The 18,295-nt window shown below is 43.0% G+C and overlaps 1 protein-coding gene across 5 annotated transcripts in view; it reads right to left on the minus strand.

The window, feature by feature from the left end:
- The window catches only part of VEGFC (vascular endothelial growth factor C), a 134,107-nt gene that overhangs the window by 113,871 nt on the left and 1,941 nt on the right, over positions 1-18,295 (minus strand). The window contains exon 1 of one of the 5 annotated variants that reach the window (XM_037897570.1): positions 18,047-18,079. The exons of the other annotated variants lie outside the window; for them this stretch is intronic. Coding sequence (XP_037753498.1) covers positions 18,047-18,064 — 18 coding nt within the window. The 5' untranslated portion in view covers positions 18,065-18,079. Of the gene's footprint in view, positions 1-18,046; positions 18,080-18,295 lie in introns of those variants that run through there. 5 annotated transcript variants of the gene reach the window in all.

Genomic DNA, 18,295 nt, shown 5'->3' on the forward strand with positions numbered 1-18,295 from the left:
AAGACAAAATGCCAAAATATTTGAAAAAAATCTCCAATGGTATGAAGGACAGAGGCTATAACAGGGACCCGCAGCAGTGCCGCATGAAAATTAAGGAGCTCAGGCAAGCCTACCAAAAAACCAGAGAGGCAAATGGCCATTCCGGTTCAGAGCCCCAGACATGCTGCTTCTATGATGAGCTGCATGCCATTCTAGGGGGTGCAGCCACCACTACCCCAACCCTGTGCTTTGACTCCGTCGAAGGAGAGGCAGGCAACACAGAAGCGGGTTTGGGGGCGAGGAAGATGATAATGAGGAGGAGGTTGTAGATAGCTCACAGCAAGGAAGCAGAGAAACTGGTTTCCCCAACAGCCAGGATCTGTTTCTCACCCTGGACCTGGAGCCAGTACCCCCCGAACCTACCCAAGGCAGGCTCCCGGACCCTGAAGGCAGAGAAGGGACCTCTGGTGAGTGTACCTTTGTAAATATTATACATCATTTAAAAGCAAGCGTGTTTAATGATTAATTTGCCCTGGCATTCGCAGCCAGTACAGCTACTGGAAAAGTCTGTTAACATGTCTGGGGATGGAGCGGAAATCCTCCAGGGACATCTCCATAAAGCTCTCCTGGATGTACTCCCAAAGCCTTTGCAGAAGGTTTCTGGGGAGGGCAGCCTTATTCCATCCTCCATGGTAGGACACTTTACCACTCCAGGCCAGTAGCACGTAGTCGGGAATCACTGCGGAACAAAGCATTGCAGCGTATGGTCCCAGTGTTCGCTGGCATTCAAACAACATCCGTTCTTTATCTCTCTGTGTTACCCTCAGGAGAGTGATATCATTCACGGTCACCTGGTTGAAATAGGGTGGTTTTAGTAAGCGGACATTCAGAGGTGCCCATTCCTGCTAGGCTGTTTGCCTGTGGCTGCACAGAAATCTTCCCTGCTGTTAGCCACGCGGGGAGGGGAGGGGTGAAGTCATCATCCCAGAGAATTGGGTGTGGGGGGGGGGGAGGGGGCGGGTTAGTTGGGTTTCTGCTGCACATGAACCTGGAAACCGCAGATCCTCCTTTTAAATTGCCAACCCATTTTTAATGGGCAACCCAACGGCTACTTCATATGGGAAATGAAGGCGCTGCTGTTTAACCTTCATAACGTGGGAATGGCTTCAAAGAAGTCAAAAGACTGTGGCTTACCATGGCTGCCGCCAAGCCAAATTCTGCTGCCCAGCCCTGCATGAGTGATCTCTCACACCAAACCGGCATACCCTCAATAAGAGGCAAAATGCAACCTTGTAATGAAAGCACATGTGCTATGTAATGTTAACAGCAAGGTTTACCGTGAAAGAGTATACCCATTGTTAGATAAAATGTGTCTTTAACTACCAATCTCCCCTTTTTTTTCCTCCACCAGCTGGATATGTTTCTCCTTCCCAGAGGCTAGCGAAGATTAGACAGAGAAAAAAATGCACTCGTGATTAAATGTTCTCTGACCTCATGCTGTCCTCCCACACTGACAGAGCACAGCAAAATACATGGAGGCAGACAATCTCAGAGTGCACAAAAACACAATATGACCACGAGGAGAAGTGGTGGGCTGAAGATGGTAGGTGGCGTCAGCTTGCTGAAAGAAGGCAGGAGTCAATGCTCATGCTACTGGAGGATCAAACTCATATGCTCCAGCGTATGGTTGAGCTGCAGGAAAGGCAGCAGGAGAACATACTGCCACTACAGCCCCTGTGTAACCAACCACCCTCCTCCCCAAGTTCCATAGCCTCCTCACCCAGACGCCCAAGAACATGGTGGGGGGCCCTCCGGCCACCCAGCCACTCCACCCCAGAGGATTGCCCAAGCAACAGAAGGCTGGCATTCGATAAGTTTTAAAGTTTTAAAGTGCTGTGTGGCCTTGTCCTTCCCTCCTCCACCACCCCACCTGGTGCTTCCTTCCTCCACCACCTCTCCCATGTTACCTTGGTAGTTATCCCCCTATTTGTGTGATGAATAAATAAAGAATGCATGAATGTGAAGCAACAATAACTTTACTGCCTCTGCAAGTGGTGATCGAAGGGGGAGGGGAGGGTGCTTAGCTTACAGGAAAGTAGAGTGAAATCGGGGAGGGAGGGGGGTGCGTGTTCCATCAAGGAGAAACAAACAGAACTTTCACATCATAGCCTGGCCATTCCTGAAACTGGTTTTCAAAGCTTCTCTGATGTGCACCATACCCTCCTGTACTCTTCTAACCGCCCTGGTGTCTGACTGCGTGTAATCAGCGGTCAGGTGATTTGCCTCAACCTCCCACCCTGCCATAAACGTCTCCCCCTTACTCTCACAGATATTGTGGAACGCACAGCAAGCAGTAATAACAATGGGAATATTGGTTTTGCTGAGGTCTAACCAAGTCAGTAAACTGAGCCAGCGTGCTTTTAAATGCCCAAATGCACATTCTACCACCATTCTGCACTTGCTCAGCCTATAGTTGAACAGCTCCTGACTACTGTCCAGGGTGCCTGTGTATGGCTTCATGAGCCAGGGCATTAAGGGGTAGGCTGGGTCCCCAAGGATAACTATAGGCATTTCAACATCCCCAACAGTAATTTTCTGGTCTGGAAAGAAAGTCCCTTGCTGAAGCTTTTGAAACAGATCAGAGTTCCTGAAGATGCGAGCGTTATGTACCTTTCCCGTCGATCCCACGTTGACGTTGGTGAAACATCCCTTGTGATCCACCAGTGCTTGCAGCACCATTGAAAAGTATCCTTGCGGTTTATGTACTTGCTGCCTTGGTGCTCTAGTGCCAAGATAGGGATATGGGTTCTGTCTATCACACCACCACAATTAGGGAATCCCATTGCAGCAAAGCCATCCACTATGACCTCCACATTTCCCAGAATCACTACCCTTGATAGCAGCAGCGCAGTGATAGTGTGGGCTACTTGCTTCACAGCAACCCCCACAGTAGATTTGCCCACTCCAAATTGATTCCCAACTGACCGGTAGCTGTCTGGCGTTGCAAGCTTCCACAGGGCTATCGCCACTCGCTTCCCAACTGTGAGGGCTGCTCTCATCTTGGTATTCTTGTGCTTCAGGGCAGGGGAAAGCAAGTCACAAAGTTCCATGGAAGTGTCCTTACGCATGTGAAAGTTTTGCAGCCACTGGGAATCGTCCCAGACCTGCAACACTATGCGGTCCCACCACTCTGTGCTTCTTTCCCGGTCCCAGAATCAGCGTTCCACGCCATGAACCTGCCCAATTGACACCCTGATGTGCACACTGCAGGGACCTGTACTTTGTGAGAAGTCTATGTCCATGTCCTCATCATTCTCGTCACCATGCTGCAGTAGCCTCCTCCTCGCCTGGTTTTGTTTTTCTTGCAGGTTATAGTCCTGCATATCTTGCTGGATAACGTGCACGGTGTTTATAGTGCTCATAATTGCTGCGGTGATCTGAGCGGGCTCCATGTTCCCAGTGCTATGGTGTCTGCGCTGAAAAAAGGTGCGAAACAATTGTCTGCCATTGCTCTGATGGAGGGAGGGGCAACTGACAATAAGGCTTACAGGGTTGGCTTACAGAGAATTAAAATCAACAAAGGGGGTGGCTTTGCATCAAGGAGAAACAGAATGTCCCCCCCCCCCAGGACAGAACTCAAAACCCTGAGTTTAGCAGGCCGTTGATTTCACGGAGGGAGGGAGGAGAAAATGAATACAAAACAAATCTGGTCTATTTCTTGTTTTGATCCACTTCATCTATCTTTATACATCTTGCTGGCAGCAGACTGTGCACGACTGCTGGCCATCGTCATCTCCTGGGTGCTCGGCAGAAGACGGTACAGTATGACCACTGGCCATCGTCACCTCCTGGCTGCTCATTAAAAGACGGTGCAGTAGGACTGCCGGCAGGACTGAATCGCCATGAGACGAAACTTAAAAGGGAAATGACCTGGCTGAGTCACTCCCATGTTTGCCCAGGCGCCCCATACCTCACCAAGGTCGGTTAAAAGAGCACCCTGGAGTACGTCGACGATGACCACCAGTTATACTGCACTGTCTGCTGCCAAAAGGCAATGAGCGGCTGCTGTGTAGCAATGCAGTACCGCCTCTGCCAACACCCAGGAGACATACAGTGACAGTGAGCTGAGCGGACTCCATACCCTCTCTACTCCTGCTCGAGATTCCCCTGTTTATACATCCAAGCATCGCATTAGCCCTTTTGGCCACAGTATCGTGCTGGGAGCTGCTAATCCACCATGATCCCTGCATTGTTTCCAGAGTCACTGCTTTCCAGGATAGAGTCCCCCATCCTGTAAGTATTGTCTACATTCTTTGTTCCTAGATGCATATGTTTAGCTGTTTTCAAATGCCTACTGTTTGCTTGACCCTAGTTTACCAAGCAATCCAGATTACTCTGTATCAGTGGTCTGTCTTCTTCATTATTTACCACTCTCCCAATTTTTGTGTCATCTGAAAATTTTATCAGTGATAATTTTATATTTTCTTCCAGGTCATTAATAAAAATAATAAATGGTGTAGGGCCAAGAACCAGTCCCTGCAGGACTCCACTAGAAACACACCTGTTCAGATATGATTCTCCATTTACAATTACATTTTGAGAACTATCAGTTAGCCAGTTTTTAATTCATTTAATATGTTCCATGTTAATTTTATATTGTTCTAGTTTTTGTATCAAAATATCATGCAGAACCAAGTGAAATGTTTTACAGAAGTATATTACATTAACACTATTATCTTTATCAACAAAACTTGTAATCACATCAAAAATATATATCAAGGTTGTTTGACAGGATCTATATTCCATTAATTCATGTTGATTGGGATTAATTATATTACCCTCTTTTAATTATTTAAGAATTGAGTCCTGTATCAGCCATTCCATTATCTTGTTCGGGATTGACAGGTCTATAATACTTGGATTATTCTGTTTTTACCCTTTTAAAATATTGGCATACTATTAGTGGGTTTTTTTTAAATTTAAGTCTTCTGGAACTTCTCCATGGTTCCAAGTCTTATTGAGAATCAACATTGACAGGCCAGTGAGCTCCTGAGCCATCTTTTAAAATGCCTGGATGCAAGTTAACTCTAGTAGCTGTTGTTTAAGATCCTCTAAAGATACTAGTGGAATGGAAAGAGTGTTATATGACATGACTGTTCACTGGTTCTCAAACTTTTGTACTGGTCACCCCTTTCACACAGCAACCCCCCTTATAAATTAAAAAACATTTTTTTAAATATTTAAACACTATTATAAATGCTGGCGGTAAAACAGAGTTTGGGGTGGAGACTGACAGCTCGCGACCCTCCCCTCCACGTAATAACCTCGCAACCCCCTGAAGGGTCACAATCCCGTTTGAGAACCCCTGCACTACATTATCTGTTTTTTCCCCAAATACAGAACAGATATATTTATTAAACACACCGGACTTTTCTGCATTGTTTTGGATAATTCATTTATATCTAGTAATGGACCTACACAATTGTTAGGATTCCTTATGTTCCTAATATACTTTAAAAAGTCTTTCTTACTGTCCTTAAGTCTACTGGTCATAGATGTCTCTTTGTGTCCTTTTGCTTCCCTTATCAGTTTTCTATAACTCCTATCTTCTGATTTATACTCATAACTATCAACTTCCCCTTTCCTCCTTTTATTTCTATTTATTTAAATTTATTTTTTTTATAGCTGCCTTCACTTCTCCTCTAATCAGGTTGGCTTATTAACCAATATAGCCTCTTTCTTGATTGTGGGATTGTTGCTTTTTGAGCATCTAAGTGTTCTTAAACAATTCCCAATTATCATTCATATTTTTCTGATGAAGTTCTTCCTCCCAGCTCTTTTGACTCATAACTGTTTTCAGTTTTGTGAAGTTGGCCCTTTTAAAGCACCAAGTATACATATCAATGGTCTGGACTTTATTGTGATTGCACATTATAAAGATGATTATGTCATGATCACTTGTACCTTAGTTACCACTGATAACAACATAAACATTATAATGGTAATTACAACAATAAATCTACATTTTAAAAATGATGATCCAAAGTCCTTCTGCCAATCTCCAATCAAGGATGGAATAAAAAGGATCATGCAGAACTTTTCAGAGAGAAAGAATGATCATGTATCCTGTCTTACATTTCCTCTTCATTCAAAAGACAAAACAAAAAACACAAAAAATAAACAATAAACCACAAATAGGATAATTCCAGTATCTTTGGGATGTTACACCTTTGGAGCTCCTCCTTTTTAAATAGCCAGGTGGGAAAGAACCCAACCCATGTCAGGACACTGGAGAACTCATTCTGAGCCTTTTGATAACATGCCCATGATTTCAGTTGCCATGATGTATGTGGTGAGTAGGCTAGAGAGGAATAAGGAATTTACCTCTATGAAACAGGTGCTCCGTGGCAATTAACTGAAATATTCTAAAGTGCCAGTTCCTTAGTCCTTTTGGGTACTCTGCTCAAAACTGGAGGCAATTTGTCTGTATCTGTTTTCAAGTTACAATATAAATATGATAGAAAAATATTTCATAGATGCCATGTTAAATCACCAGACGAACCAGTAGAGACAGAGATAAACAAAGAAAAATAATTTTACTTACACTTTTACTTATGTCTCAGAAGATATACAGGAACATACAGTCTCATACCAAGACCTGGACAGAGCCATGAACTGCAATCTTTATCAAACAAAATGTTGGACTAAGTTTTGCTTGAATAAGGGTATTGAATTGGGCCTTCAACATGTACCTTATACAATGCATCCCTAATGCTGATCAGGTCATGCCCGACACAAAAGCACAAGTTAAGATAACAAAAATAAGCTGACAAAAATAAAATCAAATCACGGTCATGAGGAAAATAAAGTTACCTCTACCTCCTGAAGTAGCACTGGTTTGAATCTGATGACTACAGTCTGGACCAATAAACCTGGCTAGATCTCTTGAAGTGTCAAGATAAACAGTAAAGCACAGTTTACAAAAAGAAGTAGCATGGCATATTTTGCCATCAAATCTACATTTCCCCCCATAGATTAGAAACCCAGAGAAAGCTGGAATGGGGAGAGCAGCTGAAATCCACATTGCCCACACTATTTTTAATCCTCACCATGCACTAGAAGTAGTTAAAGCCACTTTGCATAAGATATAAATTGGCAGCTCTTTAGGATAAACTCAGTTATTAAGAAAGATCTGTCTCAGCTGGGACTAAAACTAGGACAAGAGAAAGGGAACTCAAGTTTTCCATTGCAAAAAGAGACTTGTGAGGGCGAAAAAAAAAGAACATTCTGTACTTTATCAATCTAATCCTGTCTGGGTAAAGAGATCATATTGCTACCTTTCAGTATGAACTTTAGAACTGGCAAACAAGTGCCAAATTGAATTTATTTATTTCCACTCTAAGGATGAAGCTAAGAATTCTTGCATAACCGTTGTGAAACTTTATGCAAACAATTAAAGGGCAAAATTCATCTCAGAGCTGAGGCACTTGTATCAGTATATGGCCAAATGCTGCCCTCGTTATACACGGGAGTAAGGTATGTACGGCCCCTTAATGCCATACAGATAACCCTCCTTCCCAACCTGACCAATTCAGTAGTAAGGATGGTTAGGCCAGAGTGGAAGGAGTGCAAAATAGTATGCAGTACCCCCATGGTTACACTCTGTGGGTCTGAGGGTAGCCGTGGGGAGCTCACGTGCCATGGGACTGGGAAGAGGACAGCTCAGGCCTCCACATATCCTTTTCTAGATTCTTCCCTGTGAAAGCTCCACAGAGAACTATAGCAATGATGGGGTTACATCATGTGGAGCTGCCACACTGGAAAGAGGTTTAACCAGAGATAGGACAAGAGAATGTTTCCCTGTGAGTGGATGTGGGGGACTTGGGACTATAAGAGAGAATGTACCATCATCCCTGCTGAGTCAGACTTCTTTGAAGAAAGGGAAATGGTCATTTCTCCCTTTTGGAACTGTCAACCAATATGGTGGTTGTTGTGGCTGCACAGCCCTTTGTAACAACTTTAATTCATGCATAAGGGGGATATGCGTAAATGGAGACATGACCTAAGAGTTTCTAGGAGTGGTTACAATCAAAGGGAGCTAAATATTCATAGGCAACAGGTAGGGCTTCTTAGTTATATGCTTCAAAAGTGTGGATAGTTAAGGTGCGTATGGTACATATTAGGGCTGTCAAGCAATTAAAAACATTAATCATGATTAACCGCACTGTTAAACAATAATAGAATACCATTTATATAAATATTTTGGATGTTTTCCACATTTTCAAATATATTGACTTCAATTACAACACAGAATACAAAGTGTACAGTGCTCACTTTATATTTATAATAAAAACAAATATTTGAACTGTAAAAATAAAATAGTATTTTTTAATTCTCTTAATACAAGTCCTATAGTGCAATCTCTATCATGAAAGTTGAACTTACAAATGTAGTGTTATGTACAAAAAATAACTACATTCAAAAATAAAACAAAGTAAAACTTTAGAGCCTACAAGTCCACTCAGTCCTACTTCTTGTTCAGCCAATCGCTCAAATGAACAAGTTTGGTTACAATTTGCAGAAGATAATGCTGCCTGCTTCTTGTTTACAACGTCACCTGAAAGGGAGAACAAATGTTTGCATGGCACTGTTGTAGAGGGCATTGCAAGATATTTACATGCCAGATGTGCTAAAGATTCATATGTCCCTTCATGCTTCAACCACCACTTCAGAGGACATGCGTCCATGCTGATGATGGGTTCTCTGCTCGATAATGATCCAAAGCAGTGCACACCAACACATGTTCATTTTCATCATCTGAGTCAGATGTCACTAGCAGAAGGTTGATTTTCTTTTTTGGTGGTTCAGGTTCTGTAGTTTCCACATCGGAGTGTTGCTCTTTTAAGACTTCTGAAAGCATGCTCCACACTCCGTCCCTCTCAGATTTTGGAAGGCACTTCAGGTTCTTAAATCTTGGGTTAAGTGCTGTAGCTATCTTTAGAAATCTCACATTGATACCTTTTTTGCGTTTTGTCAAATCTGCAGTGAAAGTGTTCTTAAAATGAACAACATGCTGGGTCATCACCCAAGACTGCTCTAACATGAAATATATGGCAGAATGCGGGTAAAACACAGAGCACTAAACATACAATTCTCCCCCAATGAGTTCAGTCACAAATTTAATTAATGCATTATTTTTTTAAAAGAGCGTCATCAGCATGGAAGCATGTCCTCTGGAATATAAGCACTGACCAAAGCATGAAGGGGCATATGAATGTTTAGTATATCTGGCATGTAAATACCTTGCAATGCTGGCTACAAAAGTGCCAAGCACACGTCTGTTCTCATTTTCAGGTGACACTGTAAATAAGAAGCGGGCAGCATTATCTCCCATAAATGTAAACAAACTTATTTGTCTTAACGATTGGCTGCACAAGAAGTAGGACTGAATGGACTTGTAAGCTCTAAAGTTTTATATTGTTTTGTTTTTGAGTGCAGTTATGTAACAAAAAATACATTTGTAAGTTGTGCTTTCACGATAAAGAGATTGCACTACAGTACTTGTATGAGGTGAATTGAAAAATATTATTTCTTTTATCATTTTTACAGTGTAAATATTTGTAATAATAATATAAAATGAGCACTGGACACTTTGTATTCTGTGTTGTAATTCAAATCAATATATTTTAAAATGTAGAAAAACATCCAAAATATTTACTAAATTTCAATTGGTATTCTATTGTTTAACAGCGTGATTAAAACTGCAATTAATCGCATTTATTTTTTTTCCAATCACCATTTTTTTTTAGTTAATCATGTAAGTTAACTGCAGTTAATCAACAGCCATAGTACATATTCATTTTAACTTGCTACCAGCTAAATTCAAATTACATCAATCTACATCATATTTGCAGAAAGTATCTCATTACCAGCATCACTAGATTTGGGGTGTTCTCATCATTGGCTGATTGCCAGAAACATACTGTATTATGACATTGCAAGAATGCACAGTTTTAAAAAGCCTTTTTAAACGTTTTCTTATACAAAGAAAACACTCACATACTGATTTCACCACCTTCACAGAATCTAACATTACCAGATGTTATAGTGTAGTTTTATGTAATTATGCTCACAGAACACATACTCATCGTGTCCTTGCTTTGAAATTGTAGTTTTTCCTGTTTATTTTGCAGATACAAATGGATTTGAATAGGTGTAATTTTAAAGGAGAATTTGGTTCTTTATCCTTCTTCTTGTGTGTATAGTATAGATTCACTGTAAGCTATGGATTCTTTTCTTATGTACTGAACAGGTGTAATTCCATAATAAAATTAAAATCACACAAGATCTTCCTGACAGGTGCTATTGTCTTCCTTCCCCTGGGAAGCCAAAGTTTCAAGACATTTGATGCTAGTCAACTGTTTCCCCTTCTGCTAAGAAGAGGCCAATTGCTAAAGCTCACATTTGTTTACTTCACTCCTATGGGAAAAGGAATGCTTATATTTCTTTGAAAAAGAAAATCTCAAGCAGTATCTGCTAGCTTCCATGAGTGCATGGATGATGGAGAACAAGTCTGACTGTATCAATAGGTTTTATTTTGGTGAATGGGGTTTACTGTAGGTTTCAGAAAATATATGGGAATAATTTTGTCAGATAAAACTAAAAGCCACAAAATAACAAAAGCAGATGTAACATATACAGAAGTTGGAAAATATTACAAAAAGCGTTCTAGTAAAATCAAGTGCAAAGTTTTCAAAATTTGCTTTGATGAAAGTAACATTAATATACATGGGTCAAATTTTCCTCTCAGTTACACCATTGCAACTCCACTGGCTTCAATGGGGTTCCCCTAATGTAACAAGAATCTGCTCTCATGGGATTTGTAATAAACTAAGTATTATTTTCTTAGGCCTTGTCTACACTGGCAAGTTTCTGTGCAGTAAAGCAGCTTTCTGTGGTGTAACTCCTGAGGTATACACACTCGCAAGCCACTTAGTGCGCAGAAACTGTACAGTTGCAGCGCTGTAAAAAACCCCACCCCAACGAGAGGCATACAGCTTTCTGTGCCGGGGCTACAGCACTGCAGTGCAAGTGTAGGCACCCTGGTCTATTACAGCACTGCAATTGTCCTCTGGGAGGTGTCTTGTTCTCACCTCTCTAGTCATCTGTTTGAACGCTACTGCCCTGCCCTCAGCTGACCGTGAGCCCCACCCCTTAAATTCCTTGGGAATTTTGAAAGTCCCCTTCCTGTTTCCTCGGTGACGCAAGCAGTGGTCTCAGCGCATCTTTCCAGGTGAGCATGCCTGCTCCACACACCCGGCGATCCCCCGCTTGGAGCAATGCCGAGCTGCTGGACCTCATCAGCATTTGGGGAGAGAAGGCTGTCGAGTCCCAGATGCAGTCCAGCTGTAGGAATTATGATACCTACAGACAGATTTCACGATGCATGAGAGAAGGGGGCCATGACTGCAGTGCAGGGTCAAAGTGAAGGAGCTGCAGAATGCCTACCACAAGGCATGGGAGGCAAACTGCCGCTCCGGTGCTGCGCCCACGAGCTGGAGGTTCTACAAAGAGCTGGACGTGATACTCGGTGGCAATCCCACCTTCACTGCGAAGGCCACTGTGGATACAGTGTCGAGAGTGGACTGAGCCAGGAGGAGGAAATCTTGGACAAGGATGTGGAGTGGGTGGGGAACCCAGAGGCAGAGGACAATTCGGAGTTCAGAGATGCACGCAGCCCAGAACTCTTCTCTATACCAGAGGAGGCTAACCAGTCACAGCTGTTAGATCGTGACGAAGCGCAAACAGGAGAGGAGGCCCCTGGTAACTGGCTTTGATTCTGGGAATCGCTGAAGCAAGTTGTTGGGAGCAGGGAGTTGCAGAAAGCAGGCTTGTGTATGTATGATGTGCATACCACCACATGCCTAGTCTGCACAGGCTGTTGATTGCCGTGAAGTGAGGGAGTCAATCTGCTCAGAGATCTCCACAAAACTCATATGGAGATACTGGGCAATCTGCTGCTGCAGGCTCTTTGGCAGAGCTGCTTTGTTTCTTGCCCCATTAAGGGTAACTTTCCTGCGCCACTCTGCCATCACTGGGGCGAGAGGGAACATTGCTGCACACAGGTGAGCAGCACAAGGGCCAGGGCGGAAGCCGCAGTCTTGGAGAAGACCCTCTCTTGATTCCCTGCTCACCCCCAGCAGCGAGATATCTTCCATAATGAACACAGCCTGTGGAAAATGTGGGGACACTAATGATAATAAGGCCCCCCCTACAGTGCTGACTCTCCCCAAGAGCTACGTGTCCAGTGTACAGTATGGTCCTGGAACACTGATTTCCCCTGACCCTGCAGTTACTCACCATTTTGGAGGTCTTGTGGCTCATATGTGCTTGCCTGGGGTCAGCCAGTTAGTGACAGGTATGTGAATAGTGGCTGTGTTTTAAATCACTGAATTAGTGGTCTGTGTGTTCCAAACAATACTGCTTCTGTAAAATGTTGCATTTTGGCTTCACAGATATGACCTTGGGACCCCAGCCTCCCTCTTTGTTATCGCTGAATGAATGGCTGCGCAGAATTAGAAAGCGGCCATGAAAAACTAAAGAGGAATTTCTGCGTGATGTCATGATGCACTCCACGGCCGAAAAAGAAGAATTGAAGGAGTGGCGGGACAGGGAGAAGAGGGACCAAAAGGAGAATGCAGCATGCCAGAACGAAGCCACGGAGCAGCTCTTAAATGGAGTGCCAAGCGGACATGCTCCAGGCGCTACTAGCACTACAAACCAAGCAGCTCCACGCTCGCCCTCCCCCTGCAGCTGCCGTCACAAAACTGTTTCCCACGTGCCCCCCAGACACCGCCTACAGACTCTTATTTACCTCCTGGCTCCAGTCTGTATCCGCTGCATTCCACTCCTGCCCCGTCACAGTCCAGCCCTGTGGACTCCCACTACCCTCAACACCCGACTCTCTGCAGTTTAGCCCTGCTGAAGTACAGTACCCACTGCACTGTACTCCAAAGGACAAGGTTGCATATGATACCAGGACATACACAAATCTTTAACTGTCCTAGGACCCCACCTCCTCCTCGGACCCTCCCTTCCTCCATCCCCCACACAGTACTGATGTGTTTTGTTTGTCTGTCTCTCTCCTCGGGTTGTTGTTTTATAATAAAAGAATTGTTTTTGTTTGAAAGCAATCATTATTCCATTAATTGAAAGCAAACAGAGCCCTGCAAAGGAACAGGAATTTTCTTAAACCTTCACAGTGCATCGTCTGTACCAATCACAATCACCTCCTAGCATTATGCACTCCCAAGCATAGCAACAAATATTAGTGGTTTTCAGCTTCAAATTGCTGCCTCAAGGCATCCCTTATCCTTATGGCCCCGCACCGCGCCCCTCTAATAGCTCTGGTCTCTGGCTGTTCAAATTCAGCCTCCAGGCACTGAGCCTCAGAGGTCCAGCCTGGAGTGAAGCTTTCACCCTTCCCTTCACAAATATTATGGAGAGTACAGCACGCAGAGATAAGCATAGGAATATTGTCATAGGCCAGGTCCAGCCTCCCATATAGGCAGCACTGGCAGGCCTTTAAATGGCCAAAAGCACACTCAACAGTCATTCTGCACTTGCTCAGCCTGTTGTTGAACCACTCCTTGCCGCTGTCAAGATTCCCCGTGTACGGCTTCATAAGGCACGGCATTAAGGGGTAGGCAGGGTCTCCCAGGATCACAATGGGCATTTCGACTTCCCCTACGGTGATCTTCTGGTCCGGGAAGAAAGTCCCTGCTTGCAGCTTCCTGAACAGGCCAGCGTTCCAAAAGATGCGTGCGTCATGCACCTTTCCAGATCAGCCTGTGTTAATGTCCGTGAAAAGCCCACAGTGATCCACAAGCGCCTGGAGAACCATAGAGAAATACCCCCTCTGATTAATGTATTCAGTGGCTAGGTGGTCTGGTGCCAGAATTGGAATATACGTCCCACCTATTGCCCCTCCGCAGTTAGGGAAGCCCATTTGGGCAAAGCCATCCACAATGTCACGCACATTGCCCAGAGTCACAGTCTTTTGGAGCAGGATGTGATTAATGGCCCTGCAGACTTCCGTCAACACGAGTCCAACGGTCGACTTTCTCACTCCAAACTGGTTAGCAACTGATCGGTAGCAGTCTGGGGTAGCCAGCTTCCACAGTGCAATTGCCACGCGCTTCTCCAACGACAGGGCAGCTCTCATTCTCGCGTCCTTGTGCCACAGGGCTTGGGTGAGCTCATCACACAGTCCCATGAATGTGGCTTTCCTCATTCGAAAGTTCTGCAGCCACTACTTGTCATCCCAGATGTGCATCACTCACGATGTGATCCCACCACTACTTGTTTCCAGAGCCCAAAAGCAGCGTTCCACTGTGATCAGCACCTCCATGAATGCCACAAGCAATCTCGTGTCATAGCTAATACGCGTGGCGAGATCAATGTCGAGCTTCTCTTGCATTTGTAGTTTAAGGAATAACTCCACTGCAACTCGTGACGTGTTAGTGAGAGCAAACGGCATATTGGTCAACAGTGTGGGATCCTTCCTGCAGACCGAAGAGGCAGAGAGTGCAGTACACAAACCATTGAAACATGGCACCAAATGCGGATGGAAGCACAGGGATTGCCGGGATGCAAAGCAGTGCATCACGGGGCATTTGAACTGGATCCAAGATCCCCCACAACCCCCTCCGCCTTCCCACAACTCTTAGCGGCTGAAGAGGAAGAGATGCTCTGTGGGACAGTTGCCCAGAGTGCACTGCTCTGAATACCAATGCAAGTACCACAAGTGTGAATACGCTATTGTGCAGGCAGCTGACAGTGTGAATACACAACAGCGGTTTCCCTTCAGCGCTCGCTGAGCAGTGATATAATTGCCAGCAACGTAACTCCACCAGTGTAGACATACTCTTAGAGTTCAGTTCTATCAGTCCCTCTTTCTCTATAGTTTTAGCTCATATTTTTCACCAAGAGACTTTTCTTTTTATATCTCTTTTTTTAAACTCTCTTTAGCTCCATGGTGTGTTACCTCTAGGCTAGGGCCACTGTTGAATCAAGACCCTAAATTGTGGTCCACGAGTGCAACTGTGTTAGAAAGAAAATTATTTGATTAACTGAAAATATGTTTCCTGAGCCACAGCCTGTGATTTTAATCTGAAGTACTTGAATCAGCTTGGAAACTGTAAGGGGTTCTAACTTCCCAGCAGCCTCTCACCACTTTTTTTGACATTTCAGGATCAATTCTGATGTAATCTGAAAGTGCTCTGAGCAACAACTGTCCCTTTCTTACTACCACTGCTCAGCAGCTCCCCTGTTGACGGCCTGCTGGATCACAGGGGAGTGAGGAGTAGACCATAGGCTGCTCCACTGTCTGCTTCTCTAAAGAACCATAGGAGCCCCAGGAGGAGCAAGATAGGAGCAAAACTTGTTCTGCCTTAAACTAGGGGAGCACTTAGCAAAGAATGGTGTGCCTTCCTCGCACAGCCCCACAAAAGAGGGAAAGTGGAAAAGCTGAGAACCAACCACCAGTTACAGTTCCCTGATTTTCTGCCACTACAGCAGTCTAGTGGCTGTTCTAGCTTATCCCAGCTGGCATTGGTTCCCAAAGGACGGTGAGTCAGCTGTGATTTATTTGAAGCCTAACATGCCTCAGTCACTCCCCCCATGCCAGAGCTGTGGAGAGGGAAGCGCAGAGGCTAGTTACACTAGCTCTGCACCTTCGGGGGGAAATCCGTAGCAGGGGACGTGCAGGTTGATTCTGTTATTTATGTGCTGCTAAGAGAATCTGTCTCATAAGTACTGTCCCCTCAGGCTGAAAAGATTGGACACTATGGCTCTAGCTTATCAGTGTCCACTTGCTGCACCACATGTGCTTGAGGCAGCAATGTATGAAAAATAACTATTATTTATCTATAACTGACATTCAGTTAACTGCAAATGTCTAGGACAAGTTTCAACTTTCACTGAGTCATCTATATTGAAAACAGTACACTTCTATACCAACGGGAACAAAACTATCATAGTAGAAGTTTTTGAAAAAGACAGTGTAGTTATGTGTGCTCATCTCAACTTCCTATGTACCAGTAAAGGATATGTAATGTAAAGTTAAAATAATTTCAGTTAACCCATACAAATTATAGAATCGTAGGACTGGAAGGGATCTTGAGAGGTCATCTAGTCCAGTCCCCTTCACTCATGGCAGGACTAAGTATTACCTATGAAGACAAGAGACACTCATTTTCCATGAGTTGAGAAAGTTCAAGTAAATAACTTATATGATGACATCATATTTTCCTTGAAATAATTATGTACAGTTTACTTATTTAATCTTTTTTAATTCCTTCAGAAATTCACTGAAACCTTCTCTCATCTCACAAGGACAAACAGTTAATGGGGACCCAATCCTGCAGATTTTCCTCACCGGAGTAGTACTGAAATGAACAGGATTACTCAGGAGTAAGAACTTCTAAAGTGCCTAAAGCTTGCCAGATTAAGCCCTAAAGATCCAGGCACAAACACAGCATCTATCTATCCCTATACCTCTCACCTCTAATCAGATACAAAAATCTTGTCTGTTAATATGATCCACCTGACACCTGCTTTCCTATTGGCTTCCCATTTCTGATTCTTTCTTCCTTCAGTTTCCTCATTGCTCCAAGTTTTCCACTAAACCCTGGTACTTTTGCAAACTGCAGCACAATGGTGACTATTTAAGATTTTAACATCAGTTTAAAACTTGTAAGAAATAGAATGGATCATCTATAACATGGGCATGTATACATACATCAATATTCAACTTTCAGGAGCATTTCTTTACTGTTCTACCAGACGTATGTTGCTCCAGCACTTTTAGAAACCACCATGCTTATTTCAGCATTTTCAATATAACTATGAAAAAGTACTTTCATGGGTTTATAACTCAGTCATCAAGTCCACTCTGAGCTAATAACTTGTTTATACAGTTTAACTAGGAAGGATTTCATTTCCCCTGTATCAAATATTTAAAAGTTTTAGAAATAGTGTTAGTGATCAAAACCAGTTGATTGATTTTGTATTCATATTACTTGGATTTAAAAATATTTGACAAGCATTTAGCTCGTAATACAGTTTGACTAATTTTTAGGGTTTAAAATTAAAGGAAAATAAATTTCTAAATTCCAAGGGATTATAAAAATGTCCAGACTTTGTTAAAGTGGTACAGTATGCACAGTAACTTCTTTCATTCAGAATTTTAGTATGTATTTAGAAATGCAAAACAAAGAATGCACGCAATACATGTAGTCTACAGCTTGAACATAATATTAGTGTAACTAATATGCATTATAAACCAAATATACATAACCATGTTTTTTCTATGTCAATGCTGTAACATGTTTTATAAGCCTAACAGGACCTTCTATTAAACCTGCATAAACAGTATTAGAGTATACGTTCAATAAAGCTAATTGTGTCAAACAGATCAAAAATAACAGCAAACTTCAAAGTGAAGGTATATATTCTGTATGTTAACGAATACATTTTGGTCTAGTTTTCCACATTGGAATGAATTAAAGATATAGTGTAATTATTGCTATTGATATGTTTGTCACAACTTTAACACTGCACTACTTAAAGGTAATTTAGTAAAGAGTTGAGACATTGAAGCCTTCATAGCAATGTCATATGCTTACACAATCATATACTATATGTTCTTTTTCTGCATTGACAGAGTGCTGGGAGCTAGCTGCACAAGGCATAGAAGACATAATGCTAGTTCCAAGGTACTTACAGTCTAAATTAAGGATCTGAAGATACTAATACAAATGAATACAAATTTAAGAATCTTCTGCCTGTGGAAACTAAGAATTTCTCTGAAATCTTAACTGTACGTCTGGGCAGCACTTTCATATTCAAGGGTCAAGTTACACCCTCTGCAAACCACGTTGTCCTTCAGTAAATCATTAGAGATTTCAGACACTCCAAAACAGACCTCCAGAAGATAGGAATAATAACAAAAACTGATATTGATTCTATGTATTTGCCTCCCATGCCATATCATTCCCAAACACACCAGCTTCTCGAAATGCATCCAAAAAACTTCTTCAGATCCAAATCGGAAAGTTTCAGGAATCCACACGCATCCACTCCAAGGACACAAACCCACATGGCACCCTGCAGCTTTACCCTTGACAAAGAAACCTCAAATATATCAGTGATCCACCTCACTGCCAACACCAAGCCAATTGCATAACAGAAGATTTTGGTTTGTTAGGGACTGAACTAGATTGTCAACTCCTTGGGGGCAAGAAGTGGGGCTACT

This window comes from Chelonia mydas, chromosome 4 (genome assembly GCF_015237465.2).
Source record: "Chelonia mydas isolate rCheMyd1 chromosome 4, rCheMyd1.pri.v2, whole genome shotgun sequence".
NCBI classification, from domain to species: Eukaryota; Metazoa; Chordata; order Testudines; family Cheloniidae; genus Chelonia; species Chelonia mydas.